Genomic DNA, 24652 nt, shown 5'->3' with positions numbered 1-24652 from the left:
ACAGGACCATTCCAGGGCATAGATAGGCTCCTTAATGGACACTACCAGAGGATGGGGAGGGTAGCACTGGTCGATAGCTTGTAGGCTGCTCAAGGAGTCAGTACACAGGAGAAATGACTCACCAGGGCATGAGTGGATGTGCTCAAGATCGCGAGATAAGGCTGCCAGCTCTGCAGTGAAAACACTGCAGCCATCTGGAAAGGAGTGCTGTTCAATATGTGCTCCATGAACATACACAAAGTTAATGTGACCATCAGGCAATGAGCTGTCGGTGTAAACCACTTCATGGCCCCGGTACATGTCGAGAATCGAGAGGAAGTGACAGCGGAGAGCCACAGGGTTAAGGGAATCGTTAGGGCCATGCTAAAGGCCCCAGAGAAGCTAAGGCCTAGGTTTACACCATGGAGGTGTATGTGAATGAACCTCAAGGAGAGGTGGTAATGGGAAGGACTCCAGTTCAGACAGAAGGGACCGGACATGAACCACAAACATAAGCCCTAACCTGGGCCGCCGATGCGGGAGACGAAACAATCTCGTTGGAAAAGGAGACAGTAATGCAGATGCGCAGGAGAACTACGAACTTGTGCAATGTAACTGGCAAGCCGTTGTGCACACCTAACCTTCAATGGAGGGACTCTGGCCTCCACCAAGACACTGGTCACCGGATTCGTTCTAAAAGCTCCCATCACTAGGCAAACGTCACAGTGGTGCACTGGGTCAAGTAAACGCAATGCTGAGGGCACCGGCAAACTGTAAATCAGACTCCCATAGTCAAGGCGGGATTGAATAAAGGCTCTGTAGTGTAGTGTAGTGTAGAGCAATCTGCATCCCAGTTGGTGTTGCTCAGGCACTGGAGGGCATTGAGCTGCTGCCAGCACTGCCACTTAAGCTGATGAAGTTGAGGTAGCCAAGTCAATCGGGCATCGAAAACCGGTCCTAAGAATCGATATCTCTCCACTACAGTGAGTGGATCATCATTAAGGTAAAGTTCTGATTTTGGATGAATGTGTGACGCCGACAGAAATGCACAACACACAACTTTGCGGCTGAAAACTGGAAGCCGTGGGCTAAAGCCCATGACTGTGGGTTGTCAATGGCTCCATGTAGCCACCACTCAGCAACACCAATACTAAAAGAGCAGTACGAAATGAAGAAGTCACCCGCATACAGAGAAGGTGAGACCGACGGCCCTACAGCTGCCGCTAGACCGTGAATAGCCACTAAAAATACAGAGAGACTTGATACAGAGCCCTGTGGAATGCCATTCTCCTGAATAAGGGAGGGAACTATGGGAGGCACTGACTTGGGCACAGAAAGTATGGAGTGACAGGAAGCTTTGGATAAAAATTGGGAGTGGGCCCCCGAGACCCCACTCATACAATGCGGCAAGGGTATGATGTCGCCAGGTCATGTTGTATGCTTTACTTAAGTCAAAAAAGACAGCAAACTGATGTTGGCATCTGGAAAAGGCTGTCCGGATGGCAGACTTGAGGGACACAAGATTAGTAGTAGTAGAGCGACCCTGGAGGAAGACAGAGCCAGTAGGCCATGTGGCTCCAGGACCCAACCCAACTGCCGACACACCATATGTTCCAGCAGCTTACAAGGAAGTTGGTGAGGCTGATGGGCAGGTAGCTATCCACATCAAGCGAGTTTTGACTGGGTTTGAGCACCAGAATAATGGTGCTCTCCCGCCACTGCAATTGGAAAGATGCCATCACACCAGATCCGGTTGAATACGACAAGATATCGCTTATAGTCAGACAAGAGATGTTAAATCATCTGACTGTGGATCTGATTCGGCCCAAGAGCTGTGTCGGGGCAATGTGCAAGGGCACTGAGGAGCTCCCGCTCTGTAAATGGGGCGTTATAAGGTTCACAGTGACGTGTAGTGAATGAGAGCACTTTCCTTTCCATCCACCATTTGAGGGTGCGAAAGGCCAGGGGGTAGTTCTCCAACTCAGAGGCTCGGCAAAGTGCTCGGCAATCATGTTTGCATTGGTAGATAAAACGCCATTGATGTTAGTGTCAGTAATACCTGTTGGGGTCTGGTACCCAGACAGACGTCTGATTTTTGTCCAGACTTAGGAAGGTGACGTATGGCACACAATGGTCGACACGTACCTCTCCCTTATAAGCTGGCGAACACGGGCATGGAGCCGCTTAAAGGCTATTAGGTGCTCTGGGTAAGAGTGTCGCTTATGTACTGTTAAGCTCGCCGACACTCTTTAATTGCCTCAATGACTTCTGGTGACCACCAAGGGACTTTCCTTCACTGGGGGCACACAAAAGAACGAGAGATCGCATTTTCTGCCACAGAAACAATCATTCTAATGACCTGCTCAATGATAACATCAATGGAACCATGTGGGGGAAATTCAGCGATGACAGCAGAGGTGAAAGCTTCACAGTCTGCCTTGTTTAAAGCCCATCTGTGTAGGTGTTCATGGGCACGACACTGGGGGAGCGACAGGAAGGTGGGGAAGTGGTTACTACCACACAGGTAGTCACGTGCTCTCCAGTGGATAGATGGGAGAAGGCCAGGACTGCAAACCGAAAGATCGATGGCCGAATATGTGCAATGTGCCACACTGAAATGTGTGGGGGCACCTGTATTTAAGAGGCAGACGCAGAGTTGTGACAGTAAATTTTCGTCCTTCCTACCTCGGTCAGTAAGCATGGCGCCACCCCACAAGGGGTTAAGCACGTTAAAATCTCCCAAAAGTAGGAAAGGTTTAGGGAGATGATCAATCAATGCAGCCAATACGTTCAGGAGTACTGCACCATCTGGAGGAAGATATACATTGCAGTCAATTATTTCCTGCATCGACCTTATCCTGACAGCCACAGCTTCAAGAGGGGTTTGAAGGAGCACAAGTTAACTACATAATGAGTTCAGGACATTGACGTAAATTCCACCCAACACTCTATTATCGTTGCTACGGTTCCTGTAATATCCCTGACAGCTGTGACACCCAGGGGTCCACGTTACTGGGAACCAGGTTTACTGGTGAGCAAAGCAGAAAGCAGGTGTAAAGCTTAACAGTTGCTGTAGGTCCACCAGGTGGTGGAAAAAACCACTGCAATTCAACTGGAGGATTACATGATCATGAGACTGGGAAGGCATAAAACATTCAATGAGGGAGTCTACACCTCAGGTCATCTGCTGCCACCAGATGAGTACCTGTGCGATTGAGGGCCCAGCGAGATCTAGGTCCTCAGCAGATGCCAGAATCTCCACCTCATCCTCAGACACAGAGCTTGTAGGTAGTGGTGGTGTGTGTGCCATCACAGTGCCTTGATTCTTGGGGCCTTTTCTTTTTAGGTTTCTCTCACTGCTCCTTAGATTTGTCCGGCTGGGAGGGCCTCACTGATTCAGTCTTAGGGACTGAGGAGGACCACAAAGCTCTATGACCAGCTACCTATGGTCGCTTCAGTCAATGGTTGGTGTCAGCTTTGTGACTGGTAGAAACCTGCGAAAGGAGTGACCCAAGGGATCCCTCCCTGGCAAGAGGATCCTAAGAAAACATACAGTTCTCTGGCTAACAAGTGGGGACTGAAGTCCTCGATTGTTGGGGGGAGGGGGGGGGGAGAGGAGTTGCTCCTAAAGTAGGTTGTGCAGAGTTAAAGGGAGGGAAATTCCCCCCACCATCAAGGGAGCAGGTGGAGTAGGGGAGGCATGGGGCTAAACAGTTTATCAAAGGCAAGTCAATTAGATTGGGTTTCAAACTATGGGTTTTGGCAAATCCTGATGGCTACATTATATGTGCAGAACCTTACTGTGGCACACATACGAAACTACCTAAAATTCATCTTGGTCAAGGTGGAGATGTAGTGACTGGTTTGATTCAGCACAGAAATATTCCAGGTGGAACAAAAATCTACTCTGACAATTTGTTTACGTCAGTTCTGTTGCCGGAAGAACCATTTAGAAGAAACCTGGGTGGCCTAGGGACAATGCAAGAACAATGCAAGACAACAGAGTTGGAAAACAACTGAACTCGCCATCAAAGAATGAATCTGGAAAACAAGAAAGAGGAGACCCTGTTTCAGTATCTAACGGCCAAATGACAGCAATGAGATGAAATGACAATGAAGTAGTGACAGTTTTTTCCAACTGTGGTTATGTAGAAATGAGGAAAGATTTAGCAGAACAGAAAGAAAGAGAATAACAATAAAGACTACTGATGCTGTGAAACAACATAATCTGCATATGGAAGGGGTTGATCTCAATAATCAATTCACAGCTCTATACACGACAAAAATGAGTAATGATGTAAGGCAGGATGGAAAAGATCATCTCATCATCAAAGGACAGATGCCAGGTATGCAAGACTTGAACTGTGTGAAATGCCAAGTACCACTTCATCCATGATGTTTTGAGGGTTTCATAAACTTTGAACTACCTCTAAGCTAAGATTCAGATGAGAATTCTTCAAATGATTCACAACTGTTTTCATTGTTTAAATAGCTTTCTTTGAAAAAATACAGTGAGAATGTGTAATAAAAAACAGTTCAAAAAATAAAAATTGTTATAAATCTGGAAAGTGTTTCATTTGTTACGTTAAGTGCCCATTGGCAACTTTAGTTGCCATCAATGTTCATGATTATTATAAGTGAAAATTAAACTGAAATTATGTTTTTCATGTAAACCTGTTACAAAACAATGACCTACAACTATTTTTAAGCAGAAAAATTTAACTTAACACTTCTGGGTTAAATGCATGTCTGTAAGTTGCTGTAACAAGTAACACTCTACGGACGAGCACGGATGGGGGTGACGTTGTCAACTCAACTGTGTGTGTGTGCACACACATAGTATGGCTGTAGCAGCAACAGCTGTGCAGTTCCTTACTGGACTACCTTCTCACAGCACCTTTTAACGTATGGTGTTGAGTTCACTTTACAGGATCATATATCCTTATGGCTTAACAAATGCCCTCCTGTGTATAAAATGATACCGTGTTCCTATTATTTGTATATCTCAACAAAGCAAAATGAAGAGCACTGTCTTTTACAACAATCGGAATGAATCATGCACAGCATCATATTCAATACAAAAGGGGTGCTAAAATGGATCTAAATTGTTCATGTAAATACAATAATTAACAACATTAAAATAATATAAACTACTTGAGCACATACCAATCACTGTAGCATGAAGAGTATCATACTTGTGCAGAGGAGTATTCCTTAATAATGAGATTAAATTTATGGTGCAAATGCAGTACACACCATCCAGTCAAAAATGTGAAACACAAAAATAAAGACAAATTATGTCAAAGGGTAAATGCCACTTAGTTCATAATCAGCTTCTTCCTCAACACTGTCGTTATCTGATCTCTGGTCCATGAACCTGACTGGAATTGCCCAAAGACATAATTATGTTTTCAATATTAATTTCTACACTCACTCACTCCACTTTTCCATGCTTTCTTAACAACTGTTTCTGTGTCGTGTACAACATTACTCCACTTCTCTGGGATTATTTGTGCCACTGCTTCCTCTAACAGTCCTTTAATTTCTGTCACAACTGAGCTTTCATTATTTGTTGCCATGTAATATTTAGTCTGTTTCCAAATCATTTCTATGGCATTGGAGTAGCAATGGTATGGTGGAAACCTAAGAAACCTGTGCCCATGTTCTTTAGCTATCATGTCGACAATGTACTATTGAAAATGAGGTTCCCCCCTTCCCCCCACTACTTCCATGAGCTCCGCCTTACATAAACCATCCTGAATTTTCACATCATGGCATTTCAATCAGTCAACAATGTCGGCTTCTTTCATTCAAATCATTGGTAGTTTTACCTTTAATAACTGGATGGCATGGGGAATTATGCATTACAATGGCAGATAGCTGATTTACATTTTCCAATAACTGCCTCTTGAACCACTTCTCGTCACTGCAGTCGCTTGTTTTTCTCGATCTGTAAATGTGGAGACAGTTAAGTACGAAACCAGGAACAGTTCTAGCATGCAAGACAATAATTCTTGCACACACTCCCACAGGAACAGCAGAACTTCCACATATGCTATCATGTGTCCATCTTTTCTGAAAGAATGCTCAGCATTTATCCAGGTTTCATCGAGCCACACGACAACTTCAAACAGCACTTTAAGGATATTTCTTAAAAATTGACAACTTCACACTACAATGTGACCTTCCTCTATTATAATTTTTCACCCATTAATTTTTTTTATAGTGAAAACCACAAGGTCTGACAAGTGTTAACAAGGAAGTCTTGCTGCCACTGAATAACTCTGCCTCATGAAGAGCACCACACAGCCTTTTTTTATAGTTGGATGTTCTTTTCTCTTATAACATCCATGCATGCAAATGAGGAACAGCATCTTTCTGAAAAAATAATTATTCTGTTACTTGAGGTTCTGTCTTTTCCTTTTTGCTGGGTATTCGCTGTTTAGATGAACCAGGTTCTTCATCTTCTGTACTGTACTTCTCCTTACAAACCTCGAGGACCGTATTTTTATTTTTATATATCTCAAAGCATCTGCAGTTTGTGATGAAGCAAGCTGGGATCTCTTTACTACTTCTCTTGTTTTGCCATCTACCTCCTTAAAGTCATTTTTTTTCACTTTTGACTAATTACCATTAGCATACATGAGTATAATCTGCATTTCCATAAAAGAGAAAGGTTGGCCATCAGTCTTAATAAATATAGCAATAGATCTAATTTTGTGCTTAGTTTTGTGTATGTAATCAATTTCCTAATTTATTTTGACAATTCATAGTTAATATGTTTTGTTATAGGGTGAAATCAGTAATTGTTTCATGACTTATATTCTATTGTTGACTTACAAACAATATAAATTCTGTACTAATTATAAACATTTGGAAGACGAACCACTAGCATTCTTTAAGTATTTATTTGGCTCTTTTCGAAGTCAAGTTAGCAAAACTGGCCCTTAATTAATTCCAAAATAATTACCAGGTCTGTCAAAAGTATTGTTTGTATAACTATATCTGTTAATTTCATCATTTAAACAAATAATTTGGCCTAACCCATGTAGAAGAAACTGTTACAAAGAAGGAATTTTTCTGTATATTCAGTTATTTGTATGTTAATTAGTTTCAGTGCTTATTATTATGAGGATATGTAAAGGCCAGATTTTTAGTCCTGAGACAGTCAGTCCACAGCCGATTTTCAAATGAGAAACCTGTATTCGTTAGATCAGCAACAATGCATCAACTTAACTGTGAAATAGGTGTAACACAAAGAGGCAGGGTGTTAAAATAATTGGAGTGTGTGTTCAATAGTGTCGCATGTATCATATTATTCTACAATAACTGTATGGTTATGTTTTTACTGCTCGTAGAAGTTCGACAGTGAACTATTGTAGCAGTATGCTGACATTTGTATTCAAACTATTAATGAGGCTGGTCAAAAGTTAACCAATAGTGAACTGGCCATGTAACTGTGTAATACTGCGAGGTTGTGAACAGTGAAAGTAAAGATCTGTGAAAAGCAACTATGCAACTGTTGGCTATATCATTTACAGTAATCAGTGTTGAACTTCCACCTCCCATTTTTCAGCCAGTATAACAACGCAGTACATTGACACTGAGGACTATCAACGAAGAAATAAAGCAGGCGAACATTACAAGTTCTTTCAGCTATCTTTGTTAGAGGCAATACAGTCACATCATTCTCTCTCTCCTTCTCAGAATACTCGCACACAAACTCAGGTGTCTGACCACACAAAACAAGAGCAGACTGATGAACTTTCAATTTAGCAACCACACTTTTTTTGCACACTTCCACTACAGGCTTCAGATATTCTGTAGCGCAAAGTAAACTCGCTGCAGAATGAAATAAAGCATAAATTGAAATGAACCACGACTGTTTGCATTACCAATCACGACTGTCATCTACAGCTGGCAACTACAGCTTCTACCTGCAGTAGGGGAGAGTTTTGACAACATGAATGGAACAGGAGACACAGACAAGTGTGTTCTTCGATTGGCTATTGCTATGGTAGTAGCCCTGTAAACAGCTAGATGTCAATCAACTTTGTTATTCTGAACCGGGTCTAGTTTTCTAATCTCCTGATACAAATTGGTGAGCCCTATAAACCCTTCGGGAGATTCTATCTGAAGCCTATAGAAATGCACTCTGAATTTACTAAAATTCCAACAGAAATATACTAAAAGAGACTATAAAGGGAAAAAAAAAGAAAAGTAAATAGAAAATTTACTTTAATCAGTCACTCAGAATCAGTGGAACTGAAGAAATACCTGAACACTGGCCATGTCAATAGTATTATGAGATTCATATGAATATCTGAGGAAACCGTTCAGTATGCAAGCTATACTAAAATTTATTGCTTTCAGTTTTATTCTCACCTTACGAGCCATAATGAGACCACTGGATCGGTGTCTGACCTTCATCACCACACCTCCATTTCCAGCTCCAAGTTCTCCCAGTTTCTCAAAGTCATCATCTGATAATTCACCAATCTTTTCTTTCTGAACAAGGAAGTATTCCATTCGTTTCCTCTGAGTGTCATCCATTTCCAATTCTTCCAGTCTCTCTTGCAAAACTTCAATGCTTGTTTTCCCCGTCAATGTGCTACGCCTATAAACAAATACAGCAACAGTGAAAATGTGATCTTTTAACACTTCAATGACTCAATGACAGTACAACATATTTAAAATAAGGTAGATCTTAGATCCTGAGTATCAGGTAATACCTACACAAAATATACCTTGAAGTTAAAACATAAGCAATCTGCTGAAATGTCAAACATATTTGAAAGGAATTTTGGCTCTTGGAGCCTTACAAAATAAACAGTCTTTAAACTGAAGCACAGTATGAATGTAACAGAGCTTTAGTGCTTTACTGGGTAGGCTACTACTGAAAATAACGTAGCCTTATGCTCCTCTGAGCTGAAAAGAAATCCACCCAGGACTTAACAAAACAAGGAACTTCCAATTTAACACAGCATCTCGACTGTGAGCACTTGCCACTAACAATATACACAAAACCTTATTGGAGTTGAAATGCTCGTAAGTGGGAGGCAACAAATAATCTTATGGTTAAACAGGATTGAACTCCTGACATTTAAAATTTTTGTGTTACACAGGCCCACAAAACTGAGGGAGACTAGAAAGAAACTAATCTTATGATAAGCACATGCCTACTAATGAGAAACAAGAGGTCTCGATTCTGTTCCATACAGCATATAAATAAGCTTTGACAGTAACTATAGTAATTTGCAAGGATGGTATAAAGATAGTTTATAGGTTACTTCAAGAATTCAGTAATCGAATGGGCAACGCAGCTATGAGAACAAACAAAAATGAAAGGGACCATATGTACAACCAAATATGAATAGGACACTCAATGTGGCACTACAGGGATTCAATAGGTGATTACTGAATTACATAGACCTCTTCAGCACTCACACAATGATGGGCAATCCAACAATACACGGCAATTGGACTGGTCACATGCAATGTCCATGCCCACAAAACACTGGCCTGTAGCTTATGGGAACTCTGTGATATTTGAATATACATGTCTCTGATCTCTGAAAATGTACCAAGACCTTGTTGAATCCAAGCTATGCATAGTCCCTGCTGTACTGCATTCCGTAGATGGACCAATACTGTATAAAGCAATTGGTCATAATGTTTTGGCTCATCATTGCTATCCTAGTTTTGGAGCCAATAGTTCAGTATTGGTAAGGAGAGAAGGACGAGAATCGGGAAGCTTCAAAAGGTAGGGCAGGTTACTCACATCCTACTCATCCTGTTATCTCAGTTACCTATCTTCCTTTTTAAACTAACAGAAGTTATCCACTTCTCATTTTCTAGTTCCAAAATCTAGTTTAGTGTTTTGCTTTTATGTGTGTGTATCTGCAGTACTGAAATTTCGCCTCCTGTGGGTAAGTACTCAACAAGAATTCTACCTCATTATTTTATTATTTTCTTGAGCGAATTTTGATTTTGATACACACGCGGTATTGGCCCCATCAAGTACAATGTCAATCAGTGTTAGCAATTATACAGAGTGTACCATCACTTCCTTCAGGACACCAACGCATGTACAATGAAGAGGGAAAGAAAATGGTACGCCTGCCTAATATGTATTGCCCCCGTGAATTCACAGAATTGTCAAAATATGACGTGGCATGGTCTCGACTAATGTCTGAAGTAGTGCTGGAGGGAAGTGACACCATGAATCCTGCAGGGGTGTCCATAAATACGTAAAAGCATGAGAGAGTGGAAATTTCTTCTGAGCAGCACTTTGCAATGCATCCCAGATATGCTCAATAATGTTCATGCCTGGGGAGTTTGGTGGCCAGCAGAAGTGTTTAAAGTGGAAATGTTTAAACTCATAAGAGTGTTTCTGGAGCCACTCTGTAGCAACTCCTGATGTGTGGGGTGTCGCACTGTCCTGTTGGAATTGCGCAACTCCATTGGAATGCACAATGGACATGAATGAATGCAGGTGATCAGACAAGATGCTTATGTACATGTCACCTATCACAGTCTTATCTAGATAATCAGGGATATCAGTCCAACTGCACACACCTCACACCATTACAGAGCCTCCACCAGCTTGAACAGTCCCCTGTTGACATGTAGGGTCCATGGATCCATGATGTCTCTGTATCTGTACATGTCCATCCACTTAATACAATTTGAAACTAAACTCCTCTGACCAGGCAACATGTTTCCAGTCATCAAGAGTCCGATGTCGGTGCTGACGGGCCCAGGCGAGGTGTAAAGCTTTGTGAAGTGCAGTCATCAAGGGTACACTAGTGAGCCTTCAATGCCAAAAGCCCATATTGATGATGTTTCATTGAATGGTTTGCATGCTGACACACACTGATGTCCCAACACTGAAATCTGCAGCAATCTGCAGAAGGGTTGCACTTCTGTCACGTTGAAGGATTTTTTTCAGTCTTCGTTGGTCCCATTCTTGCAGGATGTTTTTCTAGCCACAACGATGTCAGAGATTTGATGTTTTACCAGATTCCTGGTATTCAAGGGACACTTGTGAAATGGTCATATGGGAAAATCCACACTTAATCACTACCTCAAAGATGCTGTGTCCCATCACTCGTGTGCCGACCGTAACACCATGTAAAAACTCAATTAAAAGCTTCATAACCTGCCATTCTAGCAGCAGTAACTGATCTAAATACTGGGCCGCACACTTCTTGTCTTATATTGACATTGCTGATTGCAGCACCATATTCTGCCTGTTTACATATGTATTTGAATACGCATGCCTATACCATTTCTTTGGCACTTCAGTGTAGTAACCAAGTACACCCTCTGAAGATATCATACAAAGAAAGTAGTATAAATTCTTTATTCTAAGTGCCACTAAATTAACCAAAGTAAAATTCTACTGAACACTTGGGTTTAATGGTATATCGTACCCCAGCAAGAAAACAGGCATTAGCCGGAAACCAGCAATCTGTAGTGTCTCACTGAAAAATACCTGTGAACTATCCAATGTGCATGAAAAAAATATAACGGAATTTACTATCAACAATAATTACTTTAAATTTAAAGGTAGTTTACATTTTTTTCAATATAAGTTTTATAGAATTAATTCTTTAAGTCAAGTTTTCTCAAGTATTGCATTTCTGATTTGTGTCACTGTTCTTGCCACTTGATGTGCTGCCTTCACTAGATAAATGCTGCATATCACATAGAGTGTATAACAATGGGTCATAGACGTCTCAATGTCAGAAGATTATAGGAAAAAGGAAAACAGCCTGCAAAGTTTTGTTAAGAGGCTCAACACGAGTTCAAGTATTACAGATAAATTGACAGAACAGCTCACTATTGTCCCATTACACAACTGACAATACATTCCTGAAAAGTCATTATCATACAATATCCAGAAGTGCACATTCAGAGTGATCTGAAGTAGAATGAATACACAAAACAACTTGCAGGTAAGACTTATGCCAGATACGTTCATTGCAAGAATTCAAAGGGAATCTAATTCTTGCAAGAAGGCGGCATCTAAAACTATTGGTTGGTTGGTTTGTGGGATTGAAGGGCCCAGACTACAAAGGCCATCGGTCCCTTCTAAAACTACTGTTCAATTGATTCTTAAGTGTAGCCTGCTAGTCTGGAATCCCAAACAGGAGAGTCAATGGAGGATATCAAAAGAAGAGTATCAAACTCTGTCAAAGGTTGGTTTAGCAAACAGGACAGTGTTATTGAGGTACTCATTCAACTCCTGTGGCAGACAAAACAAGAGAGATGTATCCTATCACTGAGATGTTTGCTGTTAAATATCTGAGAGCATAATTTCAATAAGATTTTATGAAGACGGTGCTCCACAGCTTGACTGTATCTTCAAAACTCTCATGAACACCCAAAAGCTGTTGTCTGGGTGAAACTGTTTATTAACTACTAATTTTGTTAAGCAACTGCCATCCAACATATACATTTCATAATTACAAGAAACACTTACACAGAAAATCCACGACAGGAAATACAAATTGGAAAATGACGGTAACCACCTTTATGATTACATAGTTGTCATTGTGAAATTTCCTGCATAAATGTTTCCTGTATGATGAAATATGCCTGCTAGATGGTATGCATTACAGTGTTATCGTCACATGACTGTGCAAGTTGCCGCTGTTGATTTATAAAACAGGACAATGTATCGTATTGATATCAGAAGTGGCACTCACTTTAAAGTTAGGGAAGGTATGACCACAACTTTACACACGCATTTTGGACTGGCATATATTGAACTAACAAAGCTATTCATTCATTAGAAGTTAATCATTCTGTGTGTATACTGCTCACCTAGTGGCAATGTTGATACCTTCTTCAACAAAGTCCTGGAAAGAATCTCAGCTACCAAAACAAACATAATGACATGTGGAAAAGTGGATATTAACACACATGTTGAGGGTGAAACTAGTGTTAACTTCCTAAACATTTTGAACTCTTTGGGTATGGCACAAATGGTAAACACTACTAGCAGGGTCTCAAAAAGTTCAGCATAAGTATTACATCATTACTTACAAACAGTGACAGGAAAAACTGTACAGTATTCATAATAAATATTGCCTTCTCTGGTCATAACTGTCAGATAATAAAGCTAAAATAGGCTTAGTAAAACTCATAAAACTGCAGACTTACAAAAAAAAAAAAAAAAATCTTCTTGAAATGTAAAAGCAATATTTTTTTCTAGGCCAGTGACAAATAAAACTTGAGATGAAGTATATGTGGAAACCTATGTAGATATTTTGCTATCTAAATTTTGCACAAAATAATTTTTGAAGAGACATTTCAAAAAGTAGCCACTTCAACAGCACCAATTAAGGAAAGTAGATGGGTAACAGCTGGTGTTACGAAGTCCTCTCAGTTCATTACAAATGCATTACATTTATCTACAATTCCTAGATCACTATCAGAAGTGCAAATAGATGCACAGGAGGTCACTGCTTGCTGCAAAAGATTGTTCAGTGACAAAATACTAAGCTGAATACAAAAGTAAAGTGGTTTAGGATGCTATAAAACTTGAAAATTGAAAAGGCAGGCAAATATAACAACATGTAAATCAAAGATAGGAGTAGACTAATACAAAATCCTCAGGAATCAGCCAATTTTGTAAATGACTGTTTCTCTGGTATTGTAGGATATTGCAACAAAATTTTGTTAAGTCACATGTAGCACACACAGACAGAATTACACAGCACAAGCAAATGATGCTGTCTCCCACAGCAGAGCTTAAGGAAAGACAATGCAGAAATGGGAAAAATACACACACACACACACACACACACACACACACACACACACACACACACACACACACACACACACCTCAAAAACCATTAGCAAAGTTAATAACTGAATGCTTTAGTTCAGGTGTTTTTCCAAAGTAACGCATGCACAAGTTGTATTCCTACTAAAGATAGATAATGCGAAGAGTACATTTAACAACAGGACTGTTTCACTAGTGTCAGTGGTCTCAAAAATGACTGAATCAATAATGAAATGTTGATTAACGAGTTACATGAAAAAATACAACTAATTCAATGAGGTGCGGTTTGATTTCCAAAGCTAGGGAAGTACAATATACGCCATTATGAAGTTTACAAAAGTGGTACTTGAAACTCTTAACAAGGGTAACAGTGTTACAGACATATTCTTACACTTGACCAGACTTTGGTGGCTTAAACAGCAACTGTTGAAATTCGTCATGGTAAATGATAACAGGTAAACAGTCGCAGGATAAAGATTTATTAAAATCCTTGACCACAGTTTCGGTATATCTAAATATACCTTCATCAGAAGTAAAATACACTAAAATCACATTCTGCAGTTGAGATACATAAAATAATCATGCCAAAGACATTGTCAGTACTTTGATACTGCTGTCATCAACAAAGAGAACTTTTTCTCTATGTCTTACACAATGTGAACAGACACAGATATATATTAAGAGTAAAACTGGACCAAATGCATTATGCTGAGAAACAGTTGTTTTACTTAAAAACATTAACAGCAACAGACATGTGAACACACTCTGCCTTTTTTCATCCTGTTTTGCAGGTACAAGGAACTACTTTCTTGCCATTCCTTTTGCATTCCTTTGGAACGATTATTTTACGTATCTCCACTACAGGATGTGATTTTAGTGTATTTTATTTCTGATGAAGGTATATTTAGATATACCATGGTCAAGGATTTTAATAAATCTTTATCCTGCAACTGTTTGGCTGTTATCATTTACTGTGAACTACTAAACACGCTAGATGCACTACGTGCAAAAGGAATAACAAGAAAGGAGTTCCTTGTACCTGCAAAACAGGATGAAAAAGGCAGAGTTCACATGTCTGTTGCTGTTAATTTTTTTTAGTAAAACAACTGTCAGACAAGAAACGTAAATATAGATGTTTCTCAGCATAATGCATTTGGTCAAGTTTTAATATATATCTGTGACTTTCCACATTGTGTAAGACATAGAGAAAAAGTTCTCTTTGTTGATGACAGAAGTATAAAAGTCACTGATAAAACACCACAGCTTTTAGCAGAGAACGCAAATGAAATCTTCAAGAATGATTACATTTGGGCAGCATGTAATAAAACATGCACTTCTGCATAAAGAGGGAAATCAACTCTGTTGCATTAAACGTAGGTGATCAATCTATGGCTTAAGTAACAAACAGAAAGTCTTTAGGGATGAATACTGACTCTAAATGAACATGGATTGAACACACAAAAATTGGAAAGAAGAATGTTATCAGCATGTTATGTTCTTGGGGTTTTATGATCAAATTGTAACAGCCAGTGACTTGTGGTGAGATACTACTCCTACGTACAATCAGTTCTTAATTAGGGGACTCTTTTTCTGGGGATCAAAGGCACAAAACGTTCACACAGTTTTTAAACTGCAGGATATGTCAGTGAGAATAACAACTAAAATTATTTGTTGGTCTCATTAAAAGGATCTATTTAAAAACTGGATATCCTTCCTGCACCAAGTGAGTACATCTATCAACCTGAAGAGATTATAAATAAAATAGAAAGAAACTTCCACATGGGAAAAATATATTAAAAACAAAGATTCCAAAACTTACCAAGCGGGAAAGTGCCGGCAGACAGGCACAATGAACAAAACACACAAACACACACACAGAATTACTAGCTTTCGCAACCGATCATTGCTTCTTCAGGAAAGAGGGAAGGAGAGGGAAAGACGAAAGGATGTGGGTTTTAAGGGAGAGGGTAAGGAGTCATTCCAATCCCGGGAGCGGAAAGACTTCCCTTAGGGGGAGAAAAAGGACAGGTGTACACTCGCACACACACACATATCCATCCGCACATACACAGACACAAGCAGACACATTTAAAGGCAAAGAGTTTGGCCAGAGATGTCAGTCGAGGTGGAAGTACAGAGGCAAAGAAGTTGTTGAAAGACAGGTGAGGTATGAGCGGCGGCAACTTGAAATTAGCGGAGATTGAGGCCTGGTGGATAACGAGAAGAGAGGATATACTGAAGGGCGAGTTCCCATCTCCAGAGTTTGGATAGGTTGGTGTTGGTGGGAAGTATCCAGATAACCCGGATGGTGTAACACTGTGCCAAGATGTGCTGGCCGTGCACCAAGGCATGTTTAGCCACAGGGTGATCCTCATTACCAACAAACACTGTCTGCCTGTGTCCATTCATGCAAATGGACAGTTTGTTGCTGGTCATTCCCACATAGAAAGCATCACAGTGTAGGCATGTCAGTTGGTAAATCACGTGGGTGCTTTCACACGTGGCTCTCCCTTTGATCGTGTACACATTGCGGGTTACAGGACTGGAGTAGGTGGTGGTGGGAGGGTGCATAGGACAGGTTTTACACCTGGGGCGGTTGCAAGGGTAGGAGCCAGAGGGTAGGGAAGGTGCTTTGGGGATTTCATAGGGATGAACCAAGAGGTTACGAAGGTTAGGTGGACGGCGGAAAGACACTCTTGGTGGAGTGGGGAGGATTTCATGAAGGATGGATCTCATTTCGGGGCAGGATTTTAGGAAGTCGTATCCCTGCTGGAGAGCCACATTCAGAGTCTGATCCAGTCCCGGGAATACAAGGAATTAAAATTGTATAATAAAATGTCCAAGGAGATGAAAAGACTTCTAAAGTACATTTGCCCGAAAGAGGTGTTGCAGTAATTAGCATATTGGACTCGCATTCGGAAGGATGACACTTCAGCCATCCAGATTTTGGTTTTCTGTGATTTCCCTAAATTGCTCCACGTGAATGCTGGGATGGTTCCTCTGAAAGGACATGGCCAATTTCCTTCCCCATCCTTCACGCAGTCCCAGGTTGTGCTCCATCTCTAATGAGCTCAATATTGACTGGACACTAAAACTGATCTTTCTTCCTTCCTTGAATTTAGTAGTGAAGTAGTGAAAGTACAATTGTTCAGAAAGGCAGCTAAAGCATACTTCATAAGTAATGCATACTACAGAATTAAAAACTATTTTGACGACTCCGAGTAGTGGCTATTAAAGGGAGGGAACAACAACATCAACATACTGTCACCTTGCAATACATGATCACAATGGAATGCTTTTGTAAGAAAATCATTTGCCAAGATCTATAGTGCACAACAGCAACATCTTTTCATTCTCATGAGCTCAGCATCTCATGCATCATGGGGGATGCAGCCTCAAGTTTTTAAGAGAAGAAATGACCAAAAAATGTGCTTAGGATACAGTAGCATGTTTAAATGCCTGTAATGAATTTTCTGATCAAACTGGAGGAAGTGCATAGCAGCATGTTCATTGTCCTGGAGTCATAAGCCGGTGTCCACACTGTGCACAGTGACACACAATGTTTTATATTGTAAGTTACCTACTGTGAACTCTGTATAGTCAAAATAACATTGTACAACAGGAATCAACCAAATGAGGCAGTGAAACTGTTAAGACGCTGGCTTCATATTCGGAAGGATGGAGTTTGCTCTGTCTGGGAATTCCAACTTAGGTATTCCTAAACCATTTCAGGACAAGGTTGGAATGGGTCCTTCAGTAAGGCCATGGCCAACCCCTCTCCTATCTTCATAAAAACCATATTGATCTGTACACTTATTATGAATTATCTATTTGCTCTGTATTACGATGACAAGTCCTGTATCATTGAGAGATTATCTATGGATGAGTAAATAAATAAGAATTATTAGGATTCACATGCTCCCACATTATGTCAGTGAAATAACAGTTAATGCAGAAAGAACCTTGCAGAGTTGAACAAGTCTAATACTGCTGGGGTACAGCAAGTATCTCAGAAATTGCCTGCCGATGAATTACCCCAGTGTAGTAGTAAATTTCTGTACAATGGTAGGAAGAAGTGTCATGAGAAACACACTAAAAATCTCCACACATAGGGTGTGGGTATCCACCTGGCGTCATGTTTAAAGGCCACTTCTTTAGGTTCCTCTTGAATAACTTAACAACTGTGGCTACCAGCAAAAGTGTTTCCAAGCATTAAATTACACATTAAATTTACTACAAAAAAGTCTTATTTTTTCTCTGAGACTAATAGATCCACATTGCAGGGGATGAAAAAAAAATCACAGTTTATTAAAAATAGTGTTTAACAGTATAACATTAATGTTTACTGTTGAAGTGGGTTAGGAACAAATACTGAACATACATAGCACATCTAAGTGCAGTAAAGCCATATTAACGGTCAAGCAGGCCTGCATATAAAGTGCCAAGTCACAGAAAACATTGCTTTGCACCATTCCACTGTTGTTCTACAATTGCAAGCCTTTACCTATTTCTTCATTACTGATTCAGTTAACACAGCAACAAATTGTGTACTCGTACATCCAAGTGAGCAGCAGTAATATAGACAGCAAGCTAGATGAAGAAAAATTTACGATCTGAGCAAGAAAATGACCCAGGTTCCAAGTTAGCAGCATAATCTCACGCTAAGGCAGTCATCTACAAGACATGCAGTTTGCAGGGATATGCTGCAGCTGCACTGTTCAATGCTTCGAGTGGGTCATTAGTGTTGGTTGGTTGGTTGGTTGTGGGAATTAAAGGGACAAGACTGCTACAATCATTGGTCCCTTGTTCCAAAACTTAAAAACACCCACACAGAATAAAAACGAACAATGGAAAAAACGACAGACGACAGGACGAGAAAGATGCAGACAGAGATCAGACAAAACGAATTAAAATCACACAGAGTGTGACAATGGTTGGCTGACCATAGAGATAAGAAAGGAAAAGCCAACCACCGAGAAACACACTAAAGCTCTGTCTAAAATCGTAGGCCAAAGGCCAGACTCAAAACAAAAAAGACATTACTAACACTCAGATTACGTGATAAAAAAAACCTGCCCAAATAAAACGCAAAACTAAGCATGCCATAGCAGTGTCATTTGTTAAAAGGGCAAGGTGCATGTCAGGCAGCTCGAACGTCTGCCTGAGCACAGCTAAAAGGGGACACTCCAACAAAATGTGGACCACCGTCAAAATGGATCCGCAGAGACATAGAGGTGGGTCCTAACGGTACAATAAGTCGCCAAGCGTCATCCATGTGTGCCCAATACACAGCCGGCATACGACAACAGACTCCTTGCGAGAGACCCGCATGGATGACCGCCACACATCTGTCGTCTCCTTGATAAGACTGAGTTTGTTTGGTGCAGTCAGGTTGTGCCATTCAGTGCCCCAAAGATCAAAATTTTTGCGGCATAAGATTGCTTGCAAATCAGTCGCCGGGAGGCCAATGACCAGAAATGGTTTACTAGTGGCCTCTTTCGCCAGGCGGTCAACATTTTCATTGCCTGGTATCCCAACATGGCCTGGGGTCCAAACAAAGACCACAGAGCGGCCGCAATGGGCAAGAGTATGGAGGAACTCCTGGACAGCCATCACCAGACGAGAGCGAGGGAAGCACTGGTCGATAGCTCGTAAACTGCTCAGGGAGTCACTACAGATAACGAAGGACTCGCCTGAGCAGGAGTGGATATACTCTAGGGCACGAAAGATGGCGACCAGCTCAGCAGTGAAAACACTGCAGCCAGCCGGCAATGAATGTTCTTGGTAGTGGTCCCCCAGAGTCAGAGCATAACCAACACGACCAGCGACCATCGAACCGTCAGTGTAAACAACGCCAGAGCCCAGATACATGGCAAGGATGGAAAGAAAGTGGCAGTGGAAGGCCTCCGGTGGGACGGAGTCCTTCGGGCCCTGTGCCAATTCAAGCCAAATGCAAGGGCTAGGCACCCACCATGGGGGTGTACGCAGAGGGGCCCAGGAAGGAGGTGGAAGAGGGAAAACCCCAAGCCTGGAGAGAAGCTCTCCGACGTGGACCGCGATCGTACAACCCGACCGAGGCTGACGTTCTGGGAGTTGGATGATCGACTGCGGAAACAGGAGACATTAATTAGGATACCCAGGCAAGCTACAAACATGAGTAGCATATGCGGCCAGGAAAAGTTGGCGCTGTAACTGCAGTGGAGGGACACCTGCCTCCACAAGTATGCTGTCCACAGGGCTGGTCCGGAAAGCACCAGTGGCAAGTCGGATCCTGCAGTGAAGGATTGGGTCCAGCACCCACAACGCAGATGGGGATGCTGAACCATAAGCCAGGCTCCCATAATTCAGACTGGGTTAACGCCTGGTAGAGCCGTAAGAGGGTAGATCGGTCGGCTCCGCAGCTGGTGTGGCTCAAGCACCGCAGAGCATTAAGATGCCGCTAACATCTGCTTAAGCTGCCGAATATGTGGGAGCCAAGTCAACCGGGCATCAAAAAGCACACCCAAAAACCGATGTGTCTCCACCCCAGCAAGTAGTTAACCGGCAAGATAAAGCCGCGGCTCAGAGAGAACTGTTTATCGCCGGCAGAAATGCATAACCCAAGTCTTGGCAGCCGAAAACTGGAAGGCATGCGCTACATCCCAATACTGCGCCTTGCAGATAGCACCCTGCAGCTGACGTTCAGCAGCGGCAATGCCAATGGAGTTGTAGTAGAGGCAGAAGTCGTCAGCATACAATGAAGCGGAGACAGACGTTCCCACTGCCGCAGCGAGCCCGTTAATTGTAATTAAAAACAGGCAGATACTTAAGACTGATCCCTGTGGTACCCCGTTCTCCTGAACTTTGGAGGAACTATGTGAGGCCGCGATTTGCACGAGGCAGGTATGATGCGACAGAAAATTTGTATGAAAATCAGCAGTGGACCCCAAAGACCCCAATCATGAAGTGTAGAGAGGACGTGATGGCGCCATCTCGTATCGTACACCTTCCGTATGTCAAAAAAGACAGCGATGAGGTGCTGGCGGTGGGCAAAGGCCATACGGATGGCTGACTCCAGGCTCACCAGATTGTTGGCGGCAGAGCGGAGACGGAGCCAGGAGACCCCAAGACTCGAGTACCCAACTCAATCACCGGCTCACCATCCATTCGAGCAACTTGCAAAGAACGTTGGTGAGGCTAATGGGGCGGTAGCTATCCACCTCCAAAGAGTTCTTGCCAGGTTTCAAAATGGGGATAACAATGCTTTCCCACCATTGCGACGGAAACTCACCCTCGAACCAGAGATGGTTGTAAAGGTCGAGGTGACGTCGTTGGCAGTCCTCTGAAAGGTGCTTCAGCATCTGACAGTGGATGTGATCTTGCCCAGGAGCTGTGTCAGGGCAAGCGGCTAGGGCACTGTGAAATTTCCACTCACTGAATGGAACATTGTAGGATTCAGAATGGTAGGTGCGAAATGAAGGGCTCTGACGGTCCATCCGCTCTTTAATGGAGCGGAAGACCAGTGGGTAATTCACAGAAGCGGAACTCAGAGAAAAATGCTCTGCCAAGCGGTTTGCAATTACGTCGGAGTAGGTACAAACTTCTCCATTCAGTGAGAGCGCAGGGACGCTGACAGGGGTCCAATAGCCATAGAGGCGTATAATCTTGGCCCAGATCTGTGATGGAGAGACATGGAGGCCAATGGTGGAGACATACCGTTCCCAGCACTCCTGCTTGTGTTGGCGAATGATGCAGCAGGCCCGCACACGAAGCCGTATAAAAGGCGACGAGGTTTTCTAAAGATGGATGCCGTTTGTGACGCTGGAGTGCCTGCCGGCAATCGTTAATCACCTCGGCGATCGCAGGCGACCACCAAGGCACAGTACTCCGCCGAGGGGAACCAGAAGAACTGGGAATGACAGATTCTGCAGCAGTAATGATGCCGGTGGTGACTGAGTGAACCACCGCATCATTGGCTTCTTGAGAAACAGGTTCAATAGTGGCAGTGGAGGAGAACAAGTCCCAGTCAGCCTTATTCATAGCTCACCTGCAAGGGCACCCAGAAAACTGATGCCCCGCAGTGACAGAAAGATCGGAAAGTGGTCACTACCACACAGGTTGTCATGCACACTCCATAGAACAGAGGTAAGAGGCTAGGGCTGCAGATCGAAAGGTCGATGGCGGAGTACGTGCCATGTGCCACACTGAAATGTGTGAAGGTACCATTTAAAAGGGAGAGGTCGAGCTGTGCCAATACATTCTCAACGGTGGCACCTTGACCTATTGCCACTGACACACTCCACAGAGTGTTATGGGCTTTGAAGTCGCCCAGTAACAGGAATGGTGACGGCAACTGGGTTATCAGCAGTGCTAGGACATGCTGCGGATCATCATCATCATCCGGTGGAAGATAGAGACTGCAGACAGTAACAGCCTGTGGCATCCACACCCGAACAGCAACAGCCTCTAAAGGTGTGTGTAGAGGGACAGACTCGCTGTCAAGAGAGTGAAGGACATAGATGCAGACGCCACGAGACACCCTTTCATAAGCTGCCCGGTTCTTATAATAACCGCGATAGCCATGGAGGGTGGAGGTTCACATTGCCGGAAACCAAGTTTCTTGAAGAACAATGCAGAAGATAAGGTGAAAGCTGAGAAGTTGTTGGAGCTCAGCAAGATGGTGGAAGAAACTGCCGCAGTTCCACATTGTCCCAGTCAGTCCACATTGTCCATGGCTGAGAAAGGCAGGAAGGGACTGGGGAGGCAGATTTCGCCTCCTGGGCCCCTGCTGCCACCGATTGACTACCTGTGCAACAGCTATCCATCGCGTCTGAGGGACCAGCAAGATCCAGGTCCTCAGCGGATGCCAGAATCTCCATCTCATCCTCAGACGCAGAGTTGGAAGGCTGTGGTGGGACGGGTGCCACTGTAATGTCAGGATGCTTGGGATCCTTTTTCTTTGTCTGCTTTGCACGCTGTGCCTTTGGTGGATCTGGCTGGGAGGGCCTCACTGGGTCAGTCACAGGGACGGACAATGACTGTGAGGCCCTACGACCGGTGGTTGCTTCAGAAACTTGCGGGTGTCCGCTTTGGCACTGGGTAAAGCCTGGGATGGGAGGGCCCCAAGGGATCCCTTCCTGGCGAGAGTAGCTGAAGAAGTCTCACACTTTCCAGCTGGAAAGTGGGAACTAATTTCCCCAATGGTTGGGATGGTATTGCTCCTGAAGTAGATGGAGCAGGAGCAACAGGGAATGAAGTGCCCCCCACAATCAAGGGGGCCGGTGAATTCTGACTTAGCTGAGAGCCAACTGTACATGACGACACGGTAGAGGATTGAACCGGTGTTGCAGCAGCGGCATAGGTTGATGGCATTGGCACAGGACGTAGCCGTTCATATTTCCGCCTGGCCTCGGTATAGGTCAGGCGGTCCAGGGTCTTATATTCCACTATCTTCCTTTCTTTCTGGAATATCCTACAGTCCGGCAAGCAGGGGGAATGATGTTCTCCTCAGTTAACACAGATGGGAGGCAGGGCACATGGAGTATTGACGCGAAGGACGCTCACAATCTCAACACATGATGCCAGAAGTACATTGGGATGACATATGCCCAAACTTACAGCATTTAAAACACCGCATCGGAGGAGGGATATATGGTTTCACATCACAGTGGTAAATCGTCACCTTGACCTCTTCGGGCAAGACGTCACCCTCAAAGGCCAAGATGAAGGCACCGGAGGCCACCTGATTATCCCTCGGACCGCGATGGACATGCTGGACGAAGTGAACACCTCATCGTTCTAGGTTGGTGCGCAGTTCATCGTCCAACTGCAGAACAAGATCCCTGTGGAATATAATACCCCGGATCATGTTTAAACTCTTATGGGGCGTGATGGTAACGGAAACATCCCCCAACTTATCGCAAGTGAGCAACCTCCGTGACTGGGAAGAGGATGCTGTTTGGATCAGAACTGACCCAGAGCGCATTTTGGGCAAACCCTCCACCTCCCCGAACTTGTCCTCTAAATGCTCCACAAAAAACTGGGTCTTGGTCGACACAAATGATTCACCATCAACTCGTGTACAGATGAGGTACCGGGTGAATAATCTCCACTGCCTTCTTTAGCCATACGTTCCTCCCATGGAGTGTCCACCGAGGGAAATGATCTCTGATCATATTTCTTCCCGTTGAGGTTAGACCTGGATTGCTTAGAGACTGCTGGTGGAGGCCCACCAGCGAGAGATGATGTACCACACTTCATTGCGGGTCATCCGCCCTGATGCCACCCACTCCAACCAGGGGCTCTTCCTACGGGTGCCACCCAGCCACAGCAAAGACCACCTGGCAGGATGGCCTTTGCCGGGAGTCCTGATGCCCCAGAGGGATAGGCATCTACTCCTCGGCATACGTGGGGAGGTAGCAGCTTAGGCATCAGCAGTGCGATCCCTGTGTAGTCAGGGGGCTACCACCAAGAGGGTACATGATGACCCCACTACAACAGACTGGCTACCATGCTGGATGTTGGGTATCGAATATCCATGTACATCACGAGGGCGAAAATGGAAGTGCACAATGGAGGGAATGTATGCTACCCGGAACACACTGCAGCTGATGTGGCCAGAAGCTCAGTGTAAGTCCAATTCGATGACAATATCGAGTGTGCCAGATCTTAGGGCAAAATGAATTTAAGATACACCACATCAGGCGTCCTTCCCAAATGGTACGCACTAACGGAAAATTTGGAAAGGTCGTGGTCAAACCCCTAAGGGGACCATCACATTAAAGGCCGAAACAGTTTAGACTCCTTTTAGTCGCTTCTTACGACAGGCAGGAATACCAGGGGCCTATTCTTACCACCGAACCCACTGGGGGGGGGGGGGGGGGGGGGGAGGTTCCA

At 43.3% G+C, this 24652-nt stretch overlaps 1 protein-coding gene across 2 annotated transcripts in view; it reads right to left on the bottom strand.

Moving 5' to 3' along the window:
• Positions 1-24652, bottom strand: part of LOC126281223 (dual specificity mitogen-activated protein kinase kinase dSOR1) — an 84540-nt gene that overhangs the window by 45886 nt on the left and 14002 nt on the right. For both annotated transcript variants that reach the window (XM_049979976.1, XM_049979975.1), the window contains one exon: positions 8365-8596. In XM_049979976.1, coding sequence (XP_049835933.1) covers positions 8365-8596 — 232 coding nt within the window. The remainder of the gene's footprint in view (positions 1-8364; positions 8597-24652) is intronic.

This window comes from Schistocerca gregaria, chromosome 7, assembly GCF_023897955.1.
Source record: "Schistocerca gregaria isolate iqSchGreg1 chromosome 7, iqSchGreg1.2, whole genome shotgun sequence".
In the NCBI taxonomy this organism is placed as follows: Eukaryota; Metazoa; Arthropoda; class Insecta; order Orthoptera; family Acrididae; genus Schistocerca; species Schistocerca gregaria.
Note: the sequence above shows the minus strand (reverse complement) of the source record. Positions and strands in the feature narration are given on the sequence as shown.